General features: G+C 45.3%; 1 protein-coding gene across 1 annotated transcript in view; it reads right to left on the reverse strand.

The window, feature by feature from the left end:
• Positions 1-24,093, reverse strand: part of LOC126249287 (uncharacterized MFS-type transporter C09D4.1-like) — a 96,658-nt gene that overhangs the window by 65,122 nt on the left and 7,443 nt on the right. Inside the window, exons 2-3 of the mRNA XM_049950942.1 lie at positions 14,284-14,514; positions 8,834-8,975 (exon numbers count right to left, since the gene is read on the reverse strand). Of these exons, the coding sequence (XP_049806899.1) occupies positions 8,834-8,975; positions 14,284-14,514 (373 nt within the window). The remainder of the gene's footprint in view (positions 1-8,833; positions 8,976-14,283; positions 14,515-24,093) is intronic.

The following is a 24,093-nucleotide window of genomic DNA, read 5'->3' on the forward strand; positions in this document are numbered from 1 at the left end:
TTATACGTAATTCATTCAACTAGCTGGTGAGAATAGGAGCGTATAAGGTGATAAACTCGGATCACCGGCAATCTCTCTCGTGTCATATTGTTTCTGTTGGATCTTTCAGGTGACAATATCAGAACAATAACAATAATGTCCAGTTATAGAAGTCATGGCAGCTATTACGAAAAAAGAAGGGAGGTTATAATTTATAGGTTTTCGCTACTTCAAGGTAATTAGAGACGGAACACGAGCTCAGAAAGGACAAGTTTGTGGAAATTAGTAGAGGCTGGCTCTTTTTAAGGAAACCAGCCAACTTGAGCCTTGGGAACTACGAGAACCCTCAATCAGAGCGCCCCTGCGGGATTTACACTTCACTCCTCCCTGATATGTGTCCTGAGTTGCATTACACCATTGGATGGCCTCATTCTGTATTATTTGAAGACTAATGTAAATGGGTAAGTCATAACTGAAGTACTCTTTATATTTTATAAATATGTATATAATCTACATAAACATGAATGTATTTTCAACATATCCTCCTAAACTGTTGGACCGATTTCAGCCAAACTTGGTACATATTTCACTTGTTATCTGGAAAGAAACACTCTGGCGGTAGGAACCATCTCCCTCCCAAAGTGATGGGAATGGGGCTGAAAAGAAGCGTAGCTCACGGCACGCAAATACCCAAACTACATTCATGTGTTTGAGAATGAGAGCACTTAGCGAACTGCAGCAAACTTAAAACAGTTTCAAATCTTTATGTAACTTTTCCTTGCTGGCACCCGACACAAATCGACGAAAGAAAAAAGTTTATAGCTCACTGCATTTTCGCTTTTCATGCAGTAACGCTGTCGCAACGGAATGTTTTTTTTAAATTTATTACTTCTTTACTACTAACTTTATTCCTAACATATTTTGCAGACAGTATCCACATATACTACTAAATGTAACTGAAATATCGTATCATTTTACGACTCATAGTTCGGGAGGTATGACGTCATAAACATTGAGATACGTAGAGAACTAGATTTTCTTAAAGCGGAGAGCGAATTATCGAGACTAAACTCATCCAATGTTTGATAATGAGAACACTTAGCAACTTACAACTAGCTTTGAACATAATTTCAAACCTTTCTTAAGCTTTTCCCTTTTATATGTTTAACGTCAAATATTTGCCATATTAACTGATTTGTAATCAGAAGTTAGAAGCTGTGTTACACAGGGAAGTTAGGTGCATTAAACAGTCGGGGTTTACTGGTTACTTGCTGCCTGGAAAGAAGCACTGTGGGATTAAGAACCACCTACATCCCATAGGGGTCGCAATGAAATGGGGGTAGCATTGAAGCATAACTCAGGAACACTTGGAGCAGTTTCAACCATATTTGTTAGGTACATTACTTAGTATTCGTATAAAAGTGCTATAGGGTTATGCTTCCCCACTACCGATTGGTTGGGGGTTTGTATGAGAAGAGACGACTTAAAAATGTTCGAAAATGACCAGTTTCTATTTGTTTCCTGTATTTAGTTGACTTGAATAATTTTAAATGTGTGAATTACTGTTTGTTTCTTATTTATGCTGTTCAGTGTGTCAACCAGAACCCGAGAATGAGTACTGCAGCGAGCTAACAATTTTGTCAGCGTGTTTCTGGATTTAAGATCAAGACACATAGCAGAATACCTGAACAAACTGACCTTCCTCTTTGGAGTCGAATCATGTAAAACAGAAGTGAATCAGAGTGTACTGTATACATGCAATCTGTATCACGTAGAGATATGTTCAGCATCATCTCCTAGACCCATTGACCGATTTCTACTAAACTTAGTATACATGTTACTTACAATCTTGAAATAAATATGAATGTTTAAATGAGTGTGAATTTCTAAGGGACCAAACTGCTGAGGTCATCGGTCCCTAGGTTTACACACTACTTAAACTAACTTACGCTAACAATAACAACACACACCCGTGCCCGAGGGAGGACTCGAACCTCCGGCGGGAGGGGCCTGAAATGAATACTGTGCGGTAAAAACCACCAACCTCCGATTGGGGTGTGACGGTGGGGGATAACGGGATGATAGACAGAGACGGGGTGTAGGAGAAGGTAGGCAGAGAGAGGGGTAAGATGCCCAGACGAGAGAGGGGGGAGGAGTAGACGGACAGGGAGGGACTGTAGTAGGCCATAGGCGAGAGAGTTGGAAAAGGAGATGGACAAGGAAAGGGAGGTGATGGTGGGCACAGAGGAGAGGATGAGGAGATGGACAGACAGAGACAGGTCGAGGAAGAGAGGGAAGCAGGAGATAGGCGAGACAGGGAGGAGGAGGAGATGGAGAGAGAGAGAGGAAGTGGTAGGAGTTGGGCCAATAGAAATTTGGAATAGATAAATACCTGGCCAAAGCCAAGCCAGTAGTTTCAATAGATAAGAACTGTTACGATGTACAAATTCAGGATGTGTATTCAAGACTTGTATTTCCCCCAATAATATTGACTATTTCGTAGTTTTCTAAAATCGTTTCACTCACTTGCCAAAATGATTTCTTCGAAACACGACAAGCTCGTATCAGCCTCTATCAGGTGAGATACCCAGTACGATCATAAGCCTGAGTACTACCTCTTGCAGCGCCGACCGCTGCGAGACGTGCAGGAGGAGTGTCAGTGAGATTCTGGAAGGTACCGACAGTGATGTGGAGCCATGCCGACTCAGTGCTGTGGCCAGCTGTTCTCGTTCGAGGATCCATGGCGAGAACAGCCCGATCGAAGTGGTCCCACAAATTCTCGATTGGGTTTAAATCGAGGAAGTTTGATGGCCAGGGAAGTATGGTACACTCATCCTGGGGCTCTTCGAACCGCGTACCTACACTATAAGCTGTGTGACACGTTGCGTTGTCCTGTTGATAGATGCCGTCGTGCCAAACAAAAACAAACTGCATGTAGGGGTGGAAATGAACCCAAAGATAATCGAATACTTTTGTTGATCCATTGTGGCTTTCAAAATGACGAAATCACCGAGGGAATGCCACGAAAACAATCCTCAAACCGTAACGCCCCTCTTTCTGACTGGAATCCTCCAGTGATTGTTGCTGGGTGTCTGCTTTCACCTGTCCAAGGAGCATAAAACGTGATTCATCTGAAAAGGCTACCAGTGGCCACTCAGTGGACGTCCGGTAGCCGTATTAGCACGCAAATTCCAGCCTCTGTTGCCGATGAACAGCAGTCCGCATGGGAGCATTGACCAGGCGACTGCTGCAGAGGCCCATACACAGAAACGTTCGTTGGATGGCCGTTAGGGGATACTGTTGGTAGCCCCTTGGTTCATCTGGGCAGGCAGTTCCTCAACAGTTCATGTCTATTCTGCCGTAAACATCCCCGCTACCGTCGTTCACCCTTGTTATTTATGGCCCGTGCTACACCATAGTTACCTTGGCGCCGGTTCTGGTTCAAAATGGTTCAAATGGCTATGAGCACTATGAGACTTAACATCTATGGTCATCAGCCCCCTAGAACCTAGAACTACTTAAACCTAACTAACCTAAGGACATCACACAACACCCAGTCATCACGCCGCTTCTGGATAGCGCCATTTCGCCATACATGTTATACACTGAGTTGACAGAAGTCATGGGATAGCGATGTGCCCATAATACAGATGGTGGTAACATAGCGTACACAAGCTGCAGTATAAAATGCTAATGCATTTGCACAGCTGTCATTTGTACTCAGGTGATTCATTTGGAGAGGTTCCTGACGTGATTATGGCCGCCCGACGAGAATTAACAGACTTTGTACTCGGAATGGTAGTTGGAGACAGACGCAAAGGACATTCTATTTCGGAAATCATTAGAGAATTTAATATTCAAAAATTCACAGTATCAAGAGCATGCCGAGAATACGAAATTTCAGGATTTACCTCTCCCACGCACAGTGCAGTGGCCGACGGCCGTCGCTTAGCGACCGAGAGCAGCGGTGTTTGCGTAGAGTTGTCATTGCTATCAGACAGGCAACACGGCAGAAATCAAAGGGGGACGCAAGGAAATCGTATCCGTTAGGAAAGTGCTGCGAAATTTGGCGTTTATGGGCTACAGTAGCAGACGATCGACGCGAGTACCTTTGCTATAACACGATATCACCTGTAGCGCCTCGCTTGGGCTCGTTAGCATATCGGTTGGACGACTAGAAAACCGTGGCCTGGTCAGATGAGTCCCAATTTCGGTTGGTAAGAGCTGATGCGATAGGCCGTGTTTATATGGATTGGACTGGGTCCTCTGGTTCAACTGAACCTATAATTGGCTGGAAATGGTTAAGTTCGGCCGCTTGGAGACCATTTACAGCCATTCATGGACTACATGTTCCCAAACGACGTTGCACCTCCGGCCGGTGTGGCCGAGCGTTCTGGGCGCTACAGTCTAGAACCGCGCGACCGCTACGGTCGCAGGTTCGAATCCTGCCTCGGGCATGGATGTGTGTGATGTCCTTAGGTTAATTAGGTTTAAGTAGTTCTAAGTTCTAGGGGACTGATGACCTCAGCAGTTAAGTCCCATAGTGCTCAGAGCCATTTTACGTTGCACCCTGTCACTGGGCCACAATTGTTCACGACTGGTTTGAAAAACTTTCTGGGCAATTCGAGCGAATGATTTGGCCACCCAGATGGCCAGACATGAGCATTTATAGAACATAATCGAGAGGTCAGTTCGCAGTTATTGACGGCATGGCTGAATATTTCTGCAGGGGACTTTCAACAACTTGTTGAATCCATTCCACGTCGAATTGCTGCACTACGCACGGCAAAAGGAAGTCCGAGACGACATTAGGAGGTATTCCATAACTTTTTTCACCTCAGTATACCTCAACCACGGCGGCACACGAACAGTTTACAGACTTAGGCGTTTTGGCAATGCTTCCCACTTTGCCCGAAAGCCAATAATCATACCCTATTGGACATCAGATAAATCGTTCCCTCTCCACATTACAACTATTGCACTGTTTTCCATGTCCCACGGACACCCTCTACTGCTTGTACTACTACCAGCCGTCTGTGAGTGGTTATTGCACGTTGACGTCGACCACAGGCGATGGTCACATTAATGTGACAGGACCGTGTAGTAATCCGTTTTAGTGGCCTACAAACTGATGACATGTCAATCTTTAAACTTATTTACTTTTCCATCCAAGAAACCAACATGTGTACAGGGTGTCCGCGAAATAATATTCGACAGGTTGTAGAGGGTAATTATGAAATAAAGTTATAAGCAGAAATATTTGTGTCCAAACGCTCTGTTTTCACGTTACAAGGAAAACTAAATATATTCACAAATTTAAGAGCGACCGAAGCAGAATTGGAGGAAAAATGCAACGCTGTAGAAGCATGCATTCCAATGGGAAAGAAGCAACTATATAAATACCAAGAGCTCAGATGGTAAACCATTCCTAAGAAAAAAGGGACACACAAAGGAAACAAACTTGTAGACAATACTATGCAAAAGGAAGGGAAAATAGATGGAGATGATACTGTGAGCAATGAAGGACCTAAGTCGATACAAGGCACTTGGTGTAGATAACATTCTCTCAGAATTAATTAGAGCCTTAGCTGTACAGACTGTGATAAAACTATTTCATCTTTATGAGAGAAGTAAACAACCTCCAGGTGTCAGGATGAGTATAATATTCCCCATTACAAAGAAGGCTGGTGCTAACAAGTTTGAATATAGCCGAACAATTAGTTTAATAAGTACTGATTTCAAAATACTGACCCCAATCAGCTACAGAAAAATTCAAAAACTGGTAGAAGCAGATCCCGGAGAAGATCAGTATGCGTTTCGGAGAAATGTAGGAACATGCGAGGCAATACTGACACTATGACCTATCTTAGAGGACTGGAGAAAGGCAAACCTACGTTTACATCATTTTTCCATGACTAAATAGCTTTTGAAAAAGTTGGCTGGAATACACACGTCAAAATTCCGTAGGTAGCAGAGATCACGTACAGCAAGCGAAGGGTTATCTACAAATTGTACCGAAACCAGACTGCAGTTACAGGAGTGGAAGAACATGAAAGAGAAGCAGCAGTTGAAAAGGGAGTGAGATAGGTTTGTAGTCTATTATCTGATGTTTATTCATTTGTACGTTGAGTGAGCATTAATGGACACCATGGAGATATTTTAAAATGGAATTAAGGTTCAGAGAGAAGAAATAAAAACTTTGATGATTTCTTATGATATTATTATATTCCAAGATCAAAATGGCTCTGAGCACTATGGGACTCAACTGCTGTGGTCATAAGTCCCCTAGAACTTAAAACTACTTAACCCGAACTAACCTAAGGACAGCACACAACACCCAGCCATCACGAGGCAGAGAAAATCCCTGACCCCGCCGGAAATCGAATCCGGGAACCCGGGCGTGGGAAGCGAGAACGCTACCGCACGACCACGAGATGCGGGCAGATTCCAAGATCAGTGCAACGGAAAGGATAGTATCGGGATAAAGGTTATAAGATAAATATCAACAAAAGTAAAACAAATGTAATAGAACCAAACGAAGTAAGGCAGGTGATGCAGAGAAAATTAGATTAGGAAATGAGACATGAGTTTCACAATTTGGGCAACAAAATAACTGACCATGGTCCAAGTACAGAGTATAGAAAATGCAGATTAGTAATTGCAAGAAATGTATTACTATACTAGAAAAATGTGTTTACATCGGATATAAAGTTAATTGTTAGGAATCCTTTCCGGAAGGTTTCTGCTCGAGTGTAGCGTTGTGCGGAAGTGAAACGTAGACGCTGAACAGTTCAGACGAGAAGAGAATAGAAGTTTTTGAAATGTGAGGCTACAGAAGCATGACGAAAATTACATGTGTGCGTCTGATAACTAATGAAGAGATATTATTCGAATGGGAGAGAGAAGAATTTGAGGCATAACCTTAATAAAAGAAAGGGATCGGTTGACAGGACACATTCTGAGGTATCAAGGAATCGTCAATTTGGTAATGGAGCAATGTGTGTGTGGGATGGGGAGAGGGGGGAGGGGGGGGAGTGGACTGAGCGGGCGAACGGAGGGGAGTGGCGGGACGGGGTGTTAAATATTGTAGGAGAGCAAGGCTTGACTACAGTAGGCAGATCCAGACTGATCTACACTCCTGGAAATGGAAAAAAGAACACATTGACACCGGTTTGTCAGACCCACCATACTTGCTCCGGACACTGCGAGAGGGCTGTACAAGCAATGATCACACGCACGGCACAGCGGACACACCAGGAACCGCGGTGTTGGCCGTCGAATGGCGCTAGCTGCGCAGCATTTGTGCACCGTCGCCGTCAGTGTCAGCCAGTTTGCCGTGGCATACGGAGCTCCATCGCAGTCTTTAACACTGGTAGCATGCCGCGACAGCGTGGACGTGAACCGTATGTGCAGTTGACGGACTTTGAGCGAGGGCGTATAGTGGGCATGCGGGAGGCCGGGTGGACGTACCGCCGAATTGCTCAACACGTGGGGCGTGAGGTCTCCACAGTACATCGATGTTGTCGCCAGTGGTCGGCGGAAGGTGCACGTGCCCGTCGACCTGGGACCGGACCGCAGCGACGCACAGATGCACGCCAAGACCGTAGGATCCTACGCAGTGCCGTAGGGGACCGCACCGCCACTTCCCAGCAAATTAGGGACACTGTTGCTCCTGGGGTATCGGCGAGGACCATTCGCAACCGTCTCCATGAAGCTGGGCTACGGTCCCGCACACCGTTAGGCCGTCTTCCGCTCACGCCCCAACATCGTGCAGCCCGCCTCCAGTGGTGTCGCGACAGGCGTGAATGGAGGGACGAATGGAGACGTGTCGTCTTCAGCGATGAGAGTCGCTTCTGCCTTGGTGCCAATGATGGTCGTATGCGTGTTTGGCGCCGTGCAGGTGAGCGCCACAATCAGGACTGCATACGACCGAGGCACACATGGCCAACACCCGGCATCATGGTGTGGGGAGCGATCTCCTACACTGGCCGTACACCACTGGTGATCGTCGAGGGGACATTGAATAGTGCACGGTACATCCAAACCGTCATCGAACCCATCGTTCTACCATTCCTAGACCGGCAAGGGAACTTGCTGTTCCAACAGGACAATGCACGTCCGCATGTATCCCGTGCCACCCAATGTGCTCTAGAAGGTGTAAGTCAACTACCCTGGCCAGCAAGATCTCCGGATCTGTCCCCCATTGAGCATGTTTGGGACTGGATGAAGCGTCGTCTCACGCGGTCTGCACGTCCAGCACGAACGCTGGTCCAACTGAGGCGCCAGGTGGAAATGGCATGGCAAGCCGTTCCACAGGACTACATCCAGCATCTCTACGATCGTCTCCATGGGAGAATAGCAGCCTGCATTGCTGCGAAAGGTGGATATACACTGTACTGGTGCCGACATTGTGCATGCTCTGTTGCCTGTGTCTATGTGCCTGTGGTTCTGTCAGTGTGATCATGTGATGTATCTGACCCCAGGAATGTGTCAATAAAGTTTCCCCTTCCTGGGACAATGAATTCACGGTGTTCTTATTTCAATTTCCAGGAGTGTATGTTGCGCGAGTTATTCAGAGATGAAAAGAATTGTACAGCACAGACTACTGCAGCTGCTTAAAACAAGTATTCGGACTGAAGACCAAAACAACATCAATATGGAAGAGTTTCATCTCTGAACAATGTGTTTTCACGTCAATTACCAAGAACTAAAACATCAAGTAAGATATTTCCGGAGGAAAGGCAACTGAGTTACACAGGCAAAACAAAGAGTAAATGTGCCATTAGATGAAACTGTTCAAATAATACAATAAAGAATATATGTTAGAGTGTTTACAACATGAAGTTCCACTCACAGAACAAAATGAGTAGCAGGATAGCGGTTGCTGCTGCGGCCACGCCGTAGGCAGACACGCGGAGATCGTGCCCTATGTCCTCAATGTTCTCGTGGTCCCGTACCAGCAGAGGATTCACCAGCAAGCTTGTAGCCACCCCTATCTGAAACACGAGGTATATTTCCAGTTTCCCTAGCTTTGGCAGGTTACATTCATTACGGAGTGTTACAAAAACGTACGGCCAAACTTTCAGGAAACATTCCTCACACACAAAGAAAGAAAATACGTTATGTGGACATGTGTCCGGAAACGCTTACTTTTCATGTTAGACCTCATTTTATTACTTCTCTTCAAATCACATTAATCATGGAATGGAAACACACAGCAACAGAACGTACCAGCGTGACTTCAAACACTTTGTTACAGGAAATGTTCAAAATGTCCTCCGTTAGCGAGGATACATTCATCCACCCTCCGTCGCATGGAATCCCTGATGCGCTGATGCAGCCCTGGAGAATGGCGTATTGTATCATAGCCGTCCACAATACGAGCACGAAGAGTCTCTACATTTGGTACCGGGGTTACGTAGACAAGAGCTTTCAAATGCCCCAATAAATGAAAGTCAGGAGGGCTGAGGTCAGGAGAGCGTGGAGGCCATGGATTTGGTCCGCCTCTACCAATCCATCGGTCACCGAATCTGTTGTTGAGAAGCGTACGAACACTTCGACTGAAATGTGCAGGAGCTCCATCGTGCATGAACCACATGTTGTGTCGTACTTGTAAAGGCACATGTTCTAGCAGCACAGGTAGAGTATCCCGTATGAAATCATGATAACGTGCACCATTGAAAGTAGGTGGAAGAACATGGGGCCCAATCAAGACATCACCAACAGTGCCTGCCCAAACGTTTACAGAAAATCTGTGTTGATGACGTGATTGCACAATTGCGTCCGGATTTTCGTCTGCCCACTCATGTTGATTGTAAAAATTTACTATTTGATCGCGTTGGAATGAAGCCTCATCCGTAAAGAGAACATTTGCACTGAAATGAGGATTGACACATTGTTGGATGAACCATTCGCAGAAGTGTACCCGTGGAGGCCAATCAGCTGCTGATAGTGCCTGCACACGCTGTACATGGTACGGAAACAACTGGTTCTCCCGTACCACTCTCCATACAGTGACGTGGTCAACGTTACCTTGTACAGCAGCAACTTCTCTGACGATGACATTAGGGTTATCGTCAACTGCACGAAGAATTTTGAGTCATAGGCTGGAATGTTCCGTGCTCCCTAAGACGGCGATCAATTCCTTCGAACGTCTTCCTGTCGGGACACCTTCGTTCTGGAAATCTGTCTCGATACAAACGTACCGCGCCACGGCTATTTCCCCGTGCTAATCCATACATCAAATGGGCATCTGCCAACTCCGCATTTGTAAACATTGCACTGACTGCAAAACCACGTTCGTGATGAACACTAACCTGTTGATGCTACGTACTGATGTGCTTGATGCTAGTACTGTAGAGCAATGAGTCGCATATCAACACAAGCACCGAAGTCAACAGTACCTTCCTTCAATTGGGCCAACTGGCGGTGAATCGAGGAAGTACAGTACATACTGACGAAACTAAAATGAGCTCTAACATGGAAATTAAGAGTTTCCGGACACATGTCCACATAACAACTTTTCATTGTTTGTGTGTGAGGAATGTTTGCTGAAAGTTTGGCCGTACCTTTTTGTAACACCCTGTATATGAGATAGAGTCTAAAAGAACCTGTGGACTAGGTGTTACTCCAGCCACTCAGGCTGTGTGTGAACAATATAGGTGGCAGTAAAGATGACTACAGCAGCACAGCAAGAGATGCATGGTTGATGCTGTCCATTTCACTGTCAATCGGAGTCAACCTCTATACTCTACATCGACGTCTTCTCCAACAACGGTGCAGCTGCAGCGTATGCTAAGATTTGTGGTAACGCACAGTGCGACACTCACAAATAACGATCTTAAATAATCACTTATCTGCTTGCTTATTACTAAAACAATAATCAATATCTACTTTAATAGGATACAATCTCTGTTTACAGTAGCCTACTGTTAATAATGTATTACAAGAAACCACACAGTAAGTTATCTATTATGGCAAAATATACCAATTGTAACCTCTCATATTCATCAACAATAATTGTAAAAAGTCACTAACCTTCAAGCAAAATCTCCGTTGGCGTCTATGTAAGCAATTTATACCTTCAGGACACTCATAAATACCCTTTCTGATTGAGCAATGTAGGCAGTGTTAGGGTATTTTGATTTTTTTAAAATATTATAGTATAAATAAACAAAATAAATACGTTATGAGTACGAAAACTGAGTTACTCCCGGCGTATAAAACGCTGGAACAACTTACTGGAATGCAGACGCGTGATTTCTTCGACAACAGTTGATATTTCGACAGGTGAACACAGTGTCATTTTCAAGAAACAAATGGAACGAGAGAGCGCTGTGCACGGAAATTTATACCCTTAGCAGGTGAGGTAATACCTACCAAAAAACAATTAAACGGCATGTGCCAAAAGACAAAAGACACTCACACACGCACGCACTCACGCACGCACAGAGAGGGAGTGGACGATATTACGGAAACAATACAAAAATAACACGTTCCGATGCCTAGTACGGTACATGAAAACATCGTTGGCGTCCAAAACAGATTCCAGTCGTCTGTAAATGGTTAATTACACGTCCTATACGGTTTTCAAGGGAATCTTATACCGTTCTTAACGCAAATTAATGGCAAGTTCAGCTAAAGATGATAGAGGTGGGTAGCGATCACGCATCCTTCAAAAATGGTTCAAATGTCTCTAAGCACTATGGGACTTTACATGTGAGGTCATCAGTCCCCTAGACTTAAAATGGTTCAAATGGCTCTGAGCACTATGGGACTCAACTGCTGAGGTCATTAGTCCCCTAGAACTTAGAACTAGTTAAACCTAACTAACCTAAGGACATCACAAACATCCATGCCCGAGGCAGGATTCGAACCTGCGACCGTAGCGGTCTTGCGGTTCCAGATTGCAGCGCCTTTAACCGCACGGCCACTTCGGCCGTCCCCCTAGACTTAGAACTACTTAAACCCAACTAACCGAAGGACATCACACACATCCATGCCCGAGGCAGGATTCGAACCGGCGACCGTAGCAGCAGCTCGGTTCGGACTGAAGCGCCTAGAACCGCTCGGCCACAGTGGCCGGCACGCATCCTTCCCTCCATAGCAGATGACATGGGTTTAATAATATTGCGAGCTGTGTGAACAGGGTCCCTTTCGTCTTGGAACACAGCGTCACCAGTGGGAAACAAATATTGTACAGTGGGATGGACCTGATCAGCCAATACGCTCACATAATCCTTGACGGTAAGCGACCTTAACAAAAATGTTCAAATGTGTGTGAAATCTTATGGGACTTAACTACTAAGGTCATAAGTCCCTAAGCTTACACACTATTTAACCTAAATTATCCTAAGGACAAACACATACACCCATCCCCGAGGTAGGTCTCGAACCTCCGCCGGGACCACGACTGCAGCGCCCCAGACCGCTCGGCTAATCCCGCGCGGCGCGCCCTTACAGAATAACCGTGGCACCCATGTAATACAACGATATGTCTGCACAGATCATCACCCAGCCTCTGCCATGCTTCACTCTTGGGACGTAAACTGGACCCGAAGTTGGAAGTAGTACGAAACAAGACTCATCTTACCAGATGACGTTCTTACATTGCCCCGTAGTCGAGGTTTTATGGCTCCCCCATCATATTTGTCCGTCACGGGCATTTCCATCACTAGCTGCAGTTTTGGAATTCCAGGTCGCCTCCAATTCCCAGCTTCTTGAGCTCCCTTCGTGTTGTTTTGATGCTAACAAGGTTCGCGAGTGCGCCATTCAGTTGTGTAGTGACTTTTGCTACTGTCGTCCTCCTATTTTTTGCGTCCGCAGTTCGTGGTCTAGTGGCTAGCGTTGCTAACTCTGGATTACGGGGTCCCGGGTTCGGTTCCAGGCCGGGTTGGGGATTTTCTCTGCCCGGGGACTGGGTGTTTGTGTTGTCCTCATCATTTCATCATCAATATCATCATTTGTGACTGAGGCTAGATTGGACTGTGTACAAAAGTTGGACTGTGTAAAAAAATTGGGACTTTGTACGGGCGCTGATTACCACCCAGTTGAGCCCCCACCCCCTCCCCAGTCAGCACACGTTATAAATCCTTTTTTCTCTTTGCCGTGCTTTTCGAACACCAGACACTTCGGTTAGCTTGGTTACGGAAGCACCTACCAAACGAGCACCAACAGTTTGCCCTCGTTTGAATACACTTAGCTCGGACGTAATGCACTCACACTACGCAGAATACTGTTATGACCACGACTGGCACGTGTATTGTGGACATTGCACAGGTGCCGTTTGTCGTCAAATGCCTTACCTGCAGGTTTTCCTAGCATCTGCATTTGTGTTCAAACATGAATTTATCGCAGTGTTCCCGGTTTTTGGCCAACCCCTTGCACATACACACACCGAGAACAACTGACCCTAACACAGAACCAAATATCAACTGCATCGGAAGTTGTCGATAGTAAATATTATTTACCAGAAGGAGAGCAAGTAGCATTACCTTTTCCCTCTTTTGTGTAGCCAGATAGAGAGCAGGTCAGACAACATGGAGATAGAGTTAATTCTACTTGCTCACCCGTTGTGTGGTGGCATTAGTTGTTAACGGTGTACGTGTTGTCTTTCTGCATATGCCGTATTACGGTTCTCGGTCGGCGCAGTCCCGCGTACCGACGGTTAAATTTCTTCACACAGCGCTCTCTCTTTGCATGTGTCTTGGAAAATTATGGCGTGTCCTTGTGTTGAAATAGCGGCAGTTATCGAAGACGTAACCCGTTCGTATTCCCGTAAGTTCTTTTTACAAATTATTAGTAATTATGTAATTAATATTTCTTGTAATTTTACGTTTTTGACATATTTTAGATCACTATATGATGTGTGCACGTACCGACCAAAGCTCTTTGAAATAAATAAATCCAATAAGTTAGGTGGCCTGGACAAAAAAAGTAGGTCAAGAAAAGTTAGAATACAAGCACATTTCGGATGAATGTAACAACATGTTAAATCTATGGTAATTATCGCGCATTTCAAATAACGGGTCCGTACAGCGACTTGTATTTGCGATTTCATCCCACTTCCTAAGCTCTCGGATTAGAAATGAAGGAAGGAAGGAGGATTAGGTTTTAATGTCGAGTGTATGTCGTGATCATTAGGGACGGAACACATTCTCACCTTTTCAAAGTTACTAACGCGAAATTCGCCTTAAGCTATGTATGAAAGATACGGAAAATCTGAATCCGTCTTAACCGGCGTCCTCTAGAATGCGAGTCCGGTGTCTTAGAAGTGCGCCATTTCTGCTGTAAGGAGAGGTTTACCTGGTAGCCGAAGAAGCCGAGCGAACAGGCAGTGGAGACCTCCTTGGGGCCGAACCAGATGAAGGCGAGCGCGGGCGGCACGGGCAGCATGAAGGCCTGGGCGACGGCTCCCAGCGTCTGGCCGGCGAACAGCAGCCAGAAACGTGCCACCGCCCCTGCCGCCTCCACAGCCTTGAGCCACGTGCCCGCCGCGTTCAGTGCAGATCCCACCGCCAGGCACAACCACAGACCCTGCAATCCATATGCAGCTTCCAAAAGCACAACCCCCCGTATGAGAGAGTAACGTAGAGCTCTGTTTTTCAAGCTACAGTAACAACAGAGTTCCTCGCTCTAGAGCCCCAAGGGATGTCAACCGTCCACCCTGTCATCCTCCACCATGCAGCGTCTTGTAGATGCGGTATGGAGGGACCTGTGGTCAGCACACCGCTGTCCCTGCCGTTTTTCCGACATTCCAGACCTTGGAGCCGCTGCATCTCAATCATGTTGTTCCTCAACTGGCATCATGAGCTTGAGCGAATCCTGTACCAATCCACCCACCAAGCGAAAAGCCTCGGCAGTCTGGGAATCGAACGTTTGCCCTCACCTTGGCAGTCACCTACGCTGGCCACTCAGCTATGGAGGCGGACTTCCGTTTCCCGGAAAAAGGGGAGAGATAGAGAGAGAGAGAGAGAGAGAGAGAGAGAGAGAGAGAAGCACCCACGGCTAGCTGTCAATGTAAGTAACTTCGAACATGTACACGCCATCGTCGGGTAGTTAAATTATTAGAGTTGAAATTATCCTGACAGATATTGCATTAGTGTTGTTCATTTTTACTGTTGTTTCCATGCCCAATGGGGGGATATAAGGCGCATGAATAACGTCAAATATTAATTGATCACTGCGGATAACATGGAAATGCCTTGTACTCGTATGAGACAGCGGACACCGTTATCAGCTACTTGCAGACTTTGAAAGGGGCCTCGTTGTTGGTCCCCATTTGGCTGGCTGGTCGAATCGTGCAATATCCATACTTCCGGTGCATCTGAAGGTAACAGCGGTCCGATGTTGGACTGCGTGGGAACTTGAGGGCAGGCATTTTCTTGTCAAGGTTCCAGTCGACCACGTCTGACTACCACAAGGAAGGATGACCGTATTGTGCACCAAGCATATAGTAATCCGTCCACATGTGTCCCTAGAAACCCTAGAACAAGTAATGGACTCCTTGCTACATTCTGTCTTCCCGCTCTATTGATCGGAGACTAGCAGTAGCCGGCCTACGGAACTGCCGTCCCACGAGTAGGCTGCCATTAACCCCACAACACACACGGTTGCAATTCGAATGACGCCACGACCGGGAAGCATGGACTGTTGATGAATGGCATTACACTGTGTTGATAGACGAATCGTGATCCTGCACTATCCCAAATAGCCACCGGTGGCGGGTATGGTGGCGACCTGGTCCTGTTTTTCCAATGTTTTGAAGAGGCACAGTGGTTTTACTTCTGTCATCATGGTGTGGGGAGCCACCGGCTAGCAGTAATTGAGGGATTCCGAGCGGTCTAAGGAGCTACAGTCATGGACTGTGTGGCTGGTCCCGGTGAAGGTTCGAGTCCTCCCTCGGGCATGTGTGTGTGTGTTTGTCAGAATAATTTAGGTTAAGTAGTGTGTAAGCTTAGGGACTGATGACCTTAGCAGTTAAGTCCCATACACATTTGGACATTTTTGAATTGAGGGTTTATGACACCACAACGGTACGTCATGGACATCCTGTGTGCTTATGTGTCATCTCTCATGTGACAGTATTGAGATGCGACTTTTCAACAGGACGATGTTCGTCCACATAAGAAATGTGTAGCTGTGGACGGTCTGCATGATGTTGAGGTACTCTAGTGGCCAGCAAGATTTCCAGATCTGTTCAAAAATGGTTCAAATGGCTCTGAGCACTATGGGACTTAACTTCTGTGGTCATCAGTCCCCTAGAACTTAGAACTACTTAAACCTAACTAACCTAAGGACATCACACACATCCAAGCCCGAGGCAGGATTCGAACCTGCGACCGTAATGGTCGCGCGGTTCCAGACTGTAGTGTCTAGAACCGCTCGGCCACTTCGGCCGGCTCCCAGATCTGTGTCCGATACAACATGTGATGGACAAACGCGGACATCGACACCGTCCCAGTGCCACTTAAAATAGTTATGGGTCAGCTTGCCTCAGGAGAGGATACAACGGCTTGACAACCTTCCCAACCGAAACAGTGCATGTGACCAAGTCAGAGAGGCTGCAATGTCATACTGGTAAGTGGGCTCATAATGCCAAGTTCTTGGAACACCTGACTCGATTTTTCAATCACTGTAATAAAATCACAAACCTTCTTAACCCGTGAAGTTTAATTTCATTTCCTCCTCTTCTTCTTGGTGTATAACTTTTTTTTTCTTTATTTATTTTTTAAGGCAGTGTGCATTCACCCCTCGTTAAGAGATTCCTTCATTTGATGTGACATTTTCACAGTAAGCTTGATCGCCCCTTTGTGCTCACCGGAGAAACCAACATCTGGTGGCTCAAGCCAAGCAGCTCACGAGCAACGTACACGCTTGGGAGAATGGTGCACGCGAGCCGCTTGTGAGCCACTCGGCTTGCAAATGCATACGCACCTTAGGAAGGAGGTCAGGTGACAAGAGCAGTGAGTGGTGAAGAAACATATTGCGACGTGAATAGTAAGTGAAATGGGGCGAGAGTGCGAGTTCAGTCAAGAGTGTTAATACAGTAGGCCGCCATCAGGCGACAGCAGTCTGTTTGTGAAGTTGTATACTAGCTACAGCACTCATAAATGCAATAGAAACAAGAACCTGGCAAAGTGAACTGTAGACCTGACTAGCAACGTCGAGTTTATGCCCTAAAAACAGGGAGAGGAGACTGTTACAGTGTACAGGCCAGCAGTCTACCTCACACTCCACACGTCTGTAGACCTATACTCTGCATAGCACGACACTGAAGCACTGACCAATACTTCTCGGATACTATCATTGTGACAAAATTTATTCAGAGTTTAATGAATATGAAACCATATTTCGTTTGAAGAAGCCACTGAATGCTTTAACTCTGATGCTTCATTATTCGTATAAATTAAACACAATATTTTTTTAAACTATATCGCCTCGTTAATATGTGATGATTCTTTTTTTAGCATCTGTTCGAAGTAATTTTGAAAACAGAGTGACAAAAGCTGTAAAGTTTACGGAAAGCTAGTATTCCTTCGTATTGTTCATGATATTGTAGAATTCGCTGTCTAATAACACATTTATCCATAACGTAAATGGGATACTTATTGTGTGCTCTTTGTTCCTTGTTCTTTGCGGTAGATACTTGAGTCCTACTCCACTTATTACCGTGTCCTTTCTGTCATAACATCGATTTATTCAGTTTTACCATAAGTACCTTTCTCGTCAGTATTGTCTCTCCTTCCTCCTTATCTTCTTTAACCCATTTAATGACATTTGCAGAAAGCTGTCGCGTAGGCTCTTTCACCATCACTTTACGTGCTTACACTACAAGTATAACGAAGCATACCACTGAACCAGAATGTGACTGTATCTAGTCAGGCGACCAAGTTAGTTCCCGTTACGGCCGGGTCTTCGGTTCGCTTTGAAATGTAATAAAAATAAAATGGGATGTACACTATCCGTCCAAAATGTTTCGACACTGATTTTATTCATGGCGTACAAGTGACGTCAGTGCAGCAGCTATAGTGGCAGCTTAGACTAACAGCAGTAAACAGCAGATGTACATTCGACCAGTCAGTTGTAATTAGGCAGTGTTAATTACTGGAAGTGCGGTGGTCGTGTGTCAACGTAGTTGCTAACAAATTGCAGTGGTGCAAAAATGAAGTGTTCACAACGTTCTCTAGACTGTCTTCAAGAAGAGAAAAGTGTGTGCGAAGTTTGTCCCACACACCCTGATTCCCAAACAAAATCATCGACGCGTGGACTCATGCCGTGACTAGCCTGAACTGCAAATAGCGGGCAGTTCTTTTCTGGCAAAATTAATCACGGTTACAAGACGTAGTGTTATCAGTAAGAACCTACTGCTAAATAACGAAGTGCAGAAATTCACATGAAGGATCAAAAACTTGGACAACATGAATGACATTCAAGCCAGTGCGACGCACCAATTGAAAAACGTTCTGTGCGTTGTAATCAAAGTTGTGGGAGACTGTAGAACACTTCAGGCATTAATACCTTCTTAATTTTTATCTTTTTTAAAAAAAATCCAGTCTCGAAACTTTCTGAACTGATGGGGTATTATTAAAAAATTGGAATTTTATTATTACTTCTAGGAGGATTTAGACACAACAAAATATTACGTTGTGGGATTAATGATGGCTCCTCAACAATTCGGTATAGCTGTGTCACGTAATCGAGCTCCATGTGCCTACGTAGTAGTGAATGCAGCACGGTCGCGCCGCTGTCAGTGTCCATCGTACAAGAACAGCGAGCTGTTATCCGCTCCTTTGTAGCCATAAGGATGCGAAAATGACTGATTTAATGCGCGTGGAACTGAAAAACAGCAGAACAAGCTCGATATAGTAAGTATCGCTGGATTTGATCGTAAGTGGAGTATTTTGAGGTAAAGAACCAATGGTAGGAAACGAATATTTCAGGTGGTCCGAGGTTTCCAGTGAGCTATACGCGTGAGGTACATGTTTGTAAAGCGCTTATGTTTCATAACACGTCTGCACAGTGATGTTGGTAGCGCCTCCTTGGATAACAATACAGAATCGTCTTAGGTACGTCCACGGTGGAGTTCTACACTGTTTACACTTCACGACTGGTTGTCCAAGTCGTTGCAGGTTCAAATGGCTCTGAGCACTATGGGACTTAACATCTGAGGTCATCAGTCCCCTAGAACTTAGAACTACTTAAACCTAACTAACCTAAGGACATCACACACATCCATGGCCGAGGCAGGATTCGAAACTGCGACCGTGGCGGTCGCGCGGTTCCAGACTGAAGCGCCTAGAACCGCTCGGGCACAACGGCCGGCTAGTCGTTATAGGAATTGCAGACATACATTCATTGTATGGCTTAGTGTGATGTAGACTCTAGAAAGTCAGACGAATTTACAGGAAAAGTGACAGTACCCTCCTGTCGGTCTCCGCTTTAGCTTAATTAATAGCCCATTCCTCAACAATTATTTCGACCGGTTGTGCTGGTGTGGCTAATTGAAATAAACAGATCATAGACGGATGCCATATTAATGTACTCCAGAACTGTTCAGCAAGAGTAACCGCTCACAGTAACCAAAATTGTACTTACAGACGTGCTCTGGACCAAGGGCATTCCTCCGATACTACTTTGAAGGTTGGACAGTAATATGCAAGCGTGGATCGATTCCAGAGCTGCTAGCTCAGTGGCACCCAGACTTTCTAAGATCATCACTTCTGAGTTCACTCAAGTATTAGCTATCAACCCCCACCCCCTGACCATCATCAACGGTAAGGCCTAGATAAACTTTAGAATGAAAATGAATTTTATTTGAAACCTTTTACTTTTAAAATGGCGAAAGACAAATTACATTTAGTGTTCACACATCTTAATTAAGCCATGAACTAATGAGTCAATGATGCAACTGGTACTGGTAATGCTAATTTCTAAGAATCTTTTTTTATTAAATGGTGAAGCAATTCTGCGTGCATCGTGGGTGCTACCTGCAAACTCCTCAGAAAAGAAAGATAACTATCCTCATTTCGGTTAGACACTTCTTACAAAACATGTTTCCTTTGCATCACTCCTCTCCCTAGCGACAGTTGTTTCACTCAAAGCTTGCATCACTGTTTAAAATCAATCAAGTTAAAATGGCTGTTCTACATTTAGTTTTCAAATCACTTGATTCCTAGACTCCTTACTGCTGAACGGGCGGAAATTGGAAGACTTCAGATTTCCAATGTTTGTGTATGACAGCTGCCACTAATGATAGTAATAATAATAATAATAATAATAATAATAATACTGTGTAGACCCTACAGAAATGTAGTAGCCATTAGATAGTTACTATTGTGTTGTGCTGTTTGGTTATTTTTACGACCTTTTTATTAAGTCACTTTCTTGTCAGTCTGTTCGGAAGAGGTGCGTGCGGAAGACTTTGGTAAAGCCTGACATTTAGGGTGCTCCGCAAGACCAGCAAGTTGTATGGGTGGTATCTAAATGCGTTTCTACGTATACATCTACATGATTACTCTGCAATTCACATTTAAGTGCTTGGCAGAGGGTTCATCGAACCACAATCATACTATCTCTCTACCATTCCACTCCCGAACAGCTCGCGGGAAAAACGAACACCTAAACCTTTCTGTTCGAGCTCTGATTTCTCTTATTTTATTTAGATGATCATTCCTACCTATGTAGGTTAGGCTCAACAAAATATTTTCGCATTCGGAAGAGAAAGTTGGTGACTGAAATTTCATAAATAGATCTCGCCGCGACGAAAAACGTCTTTGCTTTAATGACTTCCATCCCAACTCGCGTATCATATCTGCCACACTCCCTCCTACCTATTACCTGATAATACAAAACGAGCTGTCCTTTTTTGCACCCTTTCGATGTCCTCTGTCAATCCCACCTGGTAAGGATCCCACACCGCGCAGCAATATTCTAACAGAGGACGAACGATTGTAGTGTAAACTGTCTCTTTAGTGGACTTGTTGCATCTTCTAAGTGTCCTTTCTAAATTTTCAATATACCATGTTTTTGAAATGGACTGAATAGTATAAAAAATTATCCTAGTCGCATACAGATTCCTAACCCCATAAGTTCCAGTAGGCATACTTGCGTACAGGCACAGCTGAGCAGAGAGCTGGGGGAGGAGGAGATGAATAGTGTGAGAGGGAAGGCTGAAGTGGTCAGAGAGAGAGTTGAGGAGCAGATATTAAAAGACAGGAGCAAGGAGGAGATTCGTAGGGAGTGGGGGAGAAGGAGACAAACGGGAAGAGAGGGGAGCAAAAGCTGGACAGAGAGGGGGGGGGGGGGGGCGCAGCTCGTGGTCGTGCGGTAGCGTTCTAGCTTCCCACCCCCGGGTCCCGGGTTCGATTCCCGGCGGGGTCAGGGATTTTCTCTGCCTCGTGATGCCTGGGTGTTGTGTGATGTCCTTAGGTTAGTTAGGTTTAAGTAGTTCTAAGTTATAGGGGACTGATGACCATAGATGTTAAGTCCCATAGTGCTCAGAGTCATTTGAACCAAGAGAGAGGTGGAGGAGAAGATGAATAGAGAGGCATGGGATAGTGGGAGATGATCGGAGACAGGAGAGAAGAAGTGATGAACAAAGAAAGGGAGAGGAGCTGATGGACAAAGAGAGTGGGGCAGAATATTGAGATGAGTATTGAAATAAAATTATTATAAAAATTTAAATTAATTTTGCTTCCTCCTTTATTTTATTTTTAGGAAAATAACAATGAAATAGATTGATATATCATCAGCTGGTAGGTACACCATTATTCTATTTCAGAAATTATCAAGTGAAAAGACCCTGGCACAAACCTCAGACTTAACATTTGTCTTTCTTATAATCTCATTAACATGTTTAATATCCATTGGAAACTCACACACATGGTTCAAAGGCAGAAAATAATTATTTAAATAAATATAAATTTTCAATATACCACGTTTTTGAAATGGACTGAAAAGTGTAAAAAATTATCCTAGTCCCATATACACTCCTGGAAATTGAAATAAGAACACCGTGAATTCATTGTCCCAGGAAGGGGAAACTTTATTGACACATTCCTGGGGGTCAGATACATCACATGATCACACTGACAGAACCACAGGCACATAGACACAGGCAACAGAGCATGCACAATGTCGGCACTAGTACAGTGTATATCCACCTTTCGCAGCAATGCAGGCTGCTATTCTCCCATGGAGACGATCGTAGAGATGCTGGATGTAGTCCTGTGGAACGGCTTGCCATGCCATTTCCACCTGGCGCCTCAGTTGGACCAGCGTTCGTGCTGGACGTGCAGACCGCGTGGGACGACGCTTCATCCAGTCCCAAACATGCTCAATGGGGGACAGATCCGGAGATCTTGCTGGCCAGGGTGGTTGACTTACACCTTCTAGAGCACGTTGGGTGGCACGGGATACATGCGGACGTGCATTGTCCTGTTGGAACAGCAAGTTCCCTTGCCGGTCTAGGAATGGTAGAACGATGGGTTCGATGACGGTTTGGATGTACCGTGCACTATTCAGTGTCTCCTCGACGATCACCAGTGGTGTACGGCCAGTGTAGGAGATCGCTCCCCACACCATGATGCCGGGTGTTGGCCCTGTGTGCCTCGGTCGTATGCAGTCCCGATTGTGGCGCTCACCTGCACGGCGCCAAACACGCATACGACCATCATTGGCACCAAGGCAGAAGCGACTCTCATCGCTGAAGACGACACGTCTCCATTCGTCCCTCCATTCACGCCTGTCGCGACACCACTGGAGGCGGGCTGCACGATGTTGGGGCGTGAGCGGAAGACGATCTAACGGTGTGCGGGACCGTAGCCCAGCTTCATGGAGACGGTTGCGAATGGTCCTCGCCGATACCCCAGGAGCAACAGTGTCCCTAATTTGCTGGGAAGTGGCGGTGCGGTCCCCTACGGCACTGCGTAGGATCCTACGGTCTTGGCGTGCATCCGTGCGTCGCTGCGGTCCGGTCCCAGGTCGACGGGCACGTGCACCTTCCGCCGACCACTGGCGACAACATCGATGTACTGTGGAGACCTCACGCCCCACGTGTTGAGCAATTCGGCGGTACGTCCACCCGGCCTCCCGCATGCCCACTATACGCCCTCGCTCAAAGTCCGTCAACTGCACATACGGTTCACGTCCACGCTGTCGCGGCATGCTACCAGTGTTAAAGACTGCGATGGAGCTCCGTATGCCACGGCAAACTGGCTGACACTGACGGCGGCGGTGCACAAATGCTGCGCAGCTAGCGCCATTCGACGGCCAACACCGCGGTTCCTGGTGTGTCCGCTGTGCCGTGCGTGTGATCATTGCTTGTACAGCCCTCTCGCAGTGTCCGGAGCAAGTATGGTGGGTCTGACACACCGGTGTCAATGTGTTCTTTTTTCCATTTCCAGGAGTGTAGATTCCTAACCCCATACAGATAGTCCTAAAAATTCACGGTTCTGTATTTTTAATAGCTGTGAAAATACTTGTAAGATTTAAAAAGAGAAACTTTGGTCGCATGCAATACATAACTGATGCATGTATAGTTCGCTTCCTTACAATTATCTATTACACGTGTCTCACGTTTTCCATTTTAAGCCATACACGTTTTAAGTCTCAAAAGTTCACAATCAGAAATTTTCAAAAACACATGTATGGGGTTAGGAATATGTATGGGGGTAAGGGAAATTAATTTGTGTTTTTAGTCCAATTTAAAAACTGAGCACATTAAAATTTTATTTTATTTAAATAATTATTTGTTGTGAAATGAATAATGAAATAAGTTTTGGTCCACTGCAGGAACCACTTACAACTCGGACAAGGCTGTTTCATGAGATATATAAATATATGTGATGCACATGTCTCAGTTTTACTGTCATAAATGCATCGCACAAACCAAGTGTGTGCTAGGTGGACTGTGTGGAAAAGGTGCTCATTCATTCGTTTCATAAGCTGTAATTTCCACCACACTATCTCACACATTAATGCTATTACTTGAAAAAAAAATGTAATTATTCGTGACTAACATAATCAGTCAATATTACAATCTTACAAAATAGGAGTAATAGTAATGACAACTTAAAAATAATTTAGTTTCGTACCGAAACATTATGGCACCCT

This window comes from Schistocerca nitens, chromosome 3 (assembly GCF_023898315.1).
Source record: "Schistocerca nitens isolate TAMUIC-IGC-003100 chromosome 3, iqSchNite1.1, whole genome shotgun sequence".
Classification (NCBI taxonomy): domain Eukaryota; kingdom Metazoa; phylum Arthropoda; class Insecta; order Orthoptera; family Acrididae; genus Schistocerca; species Schistocerca nitens.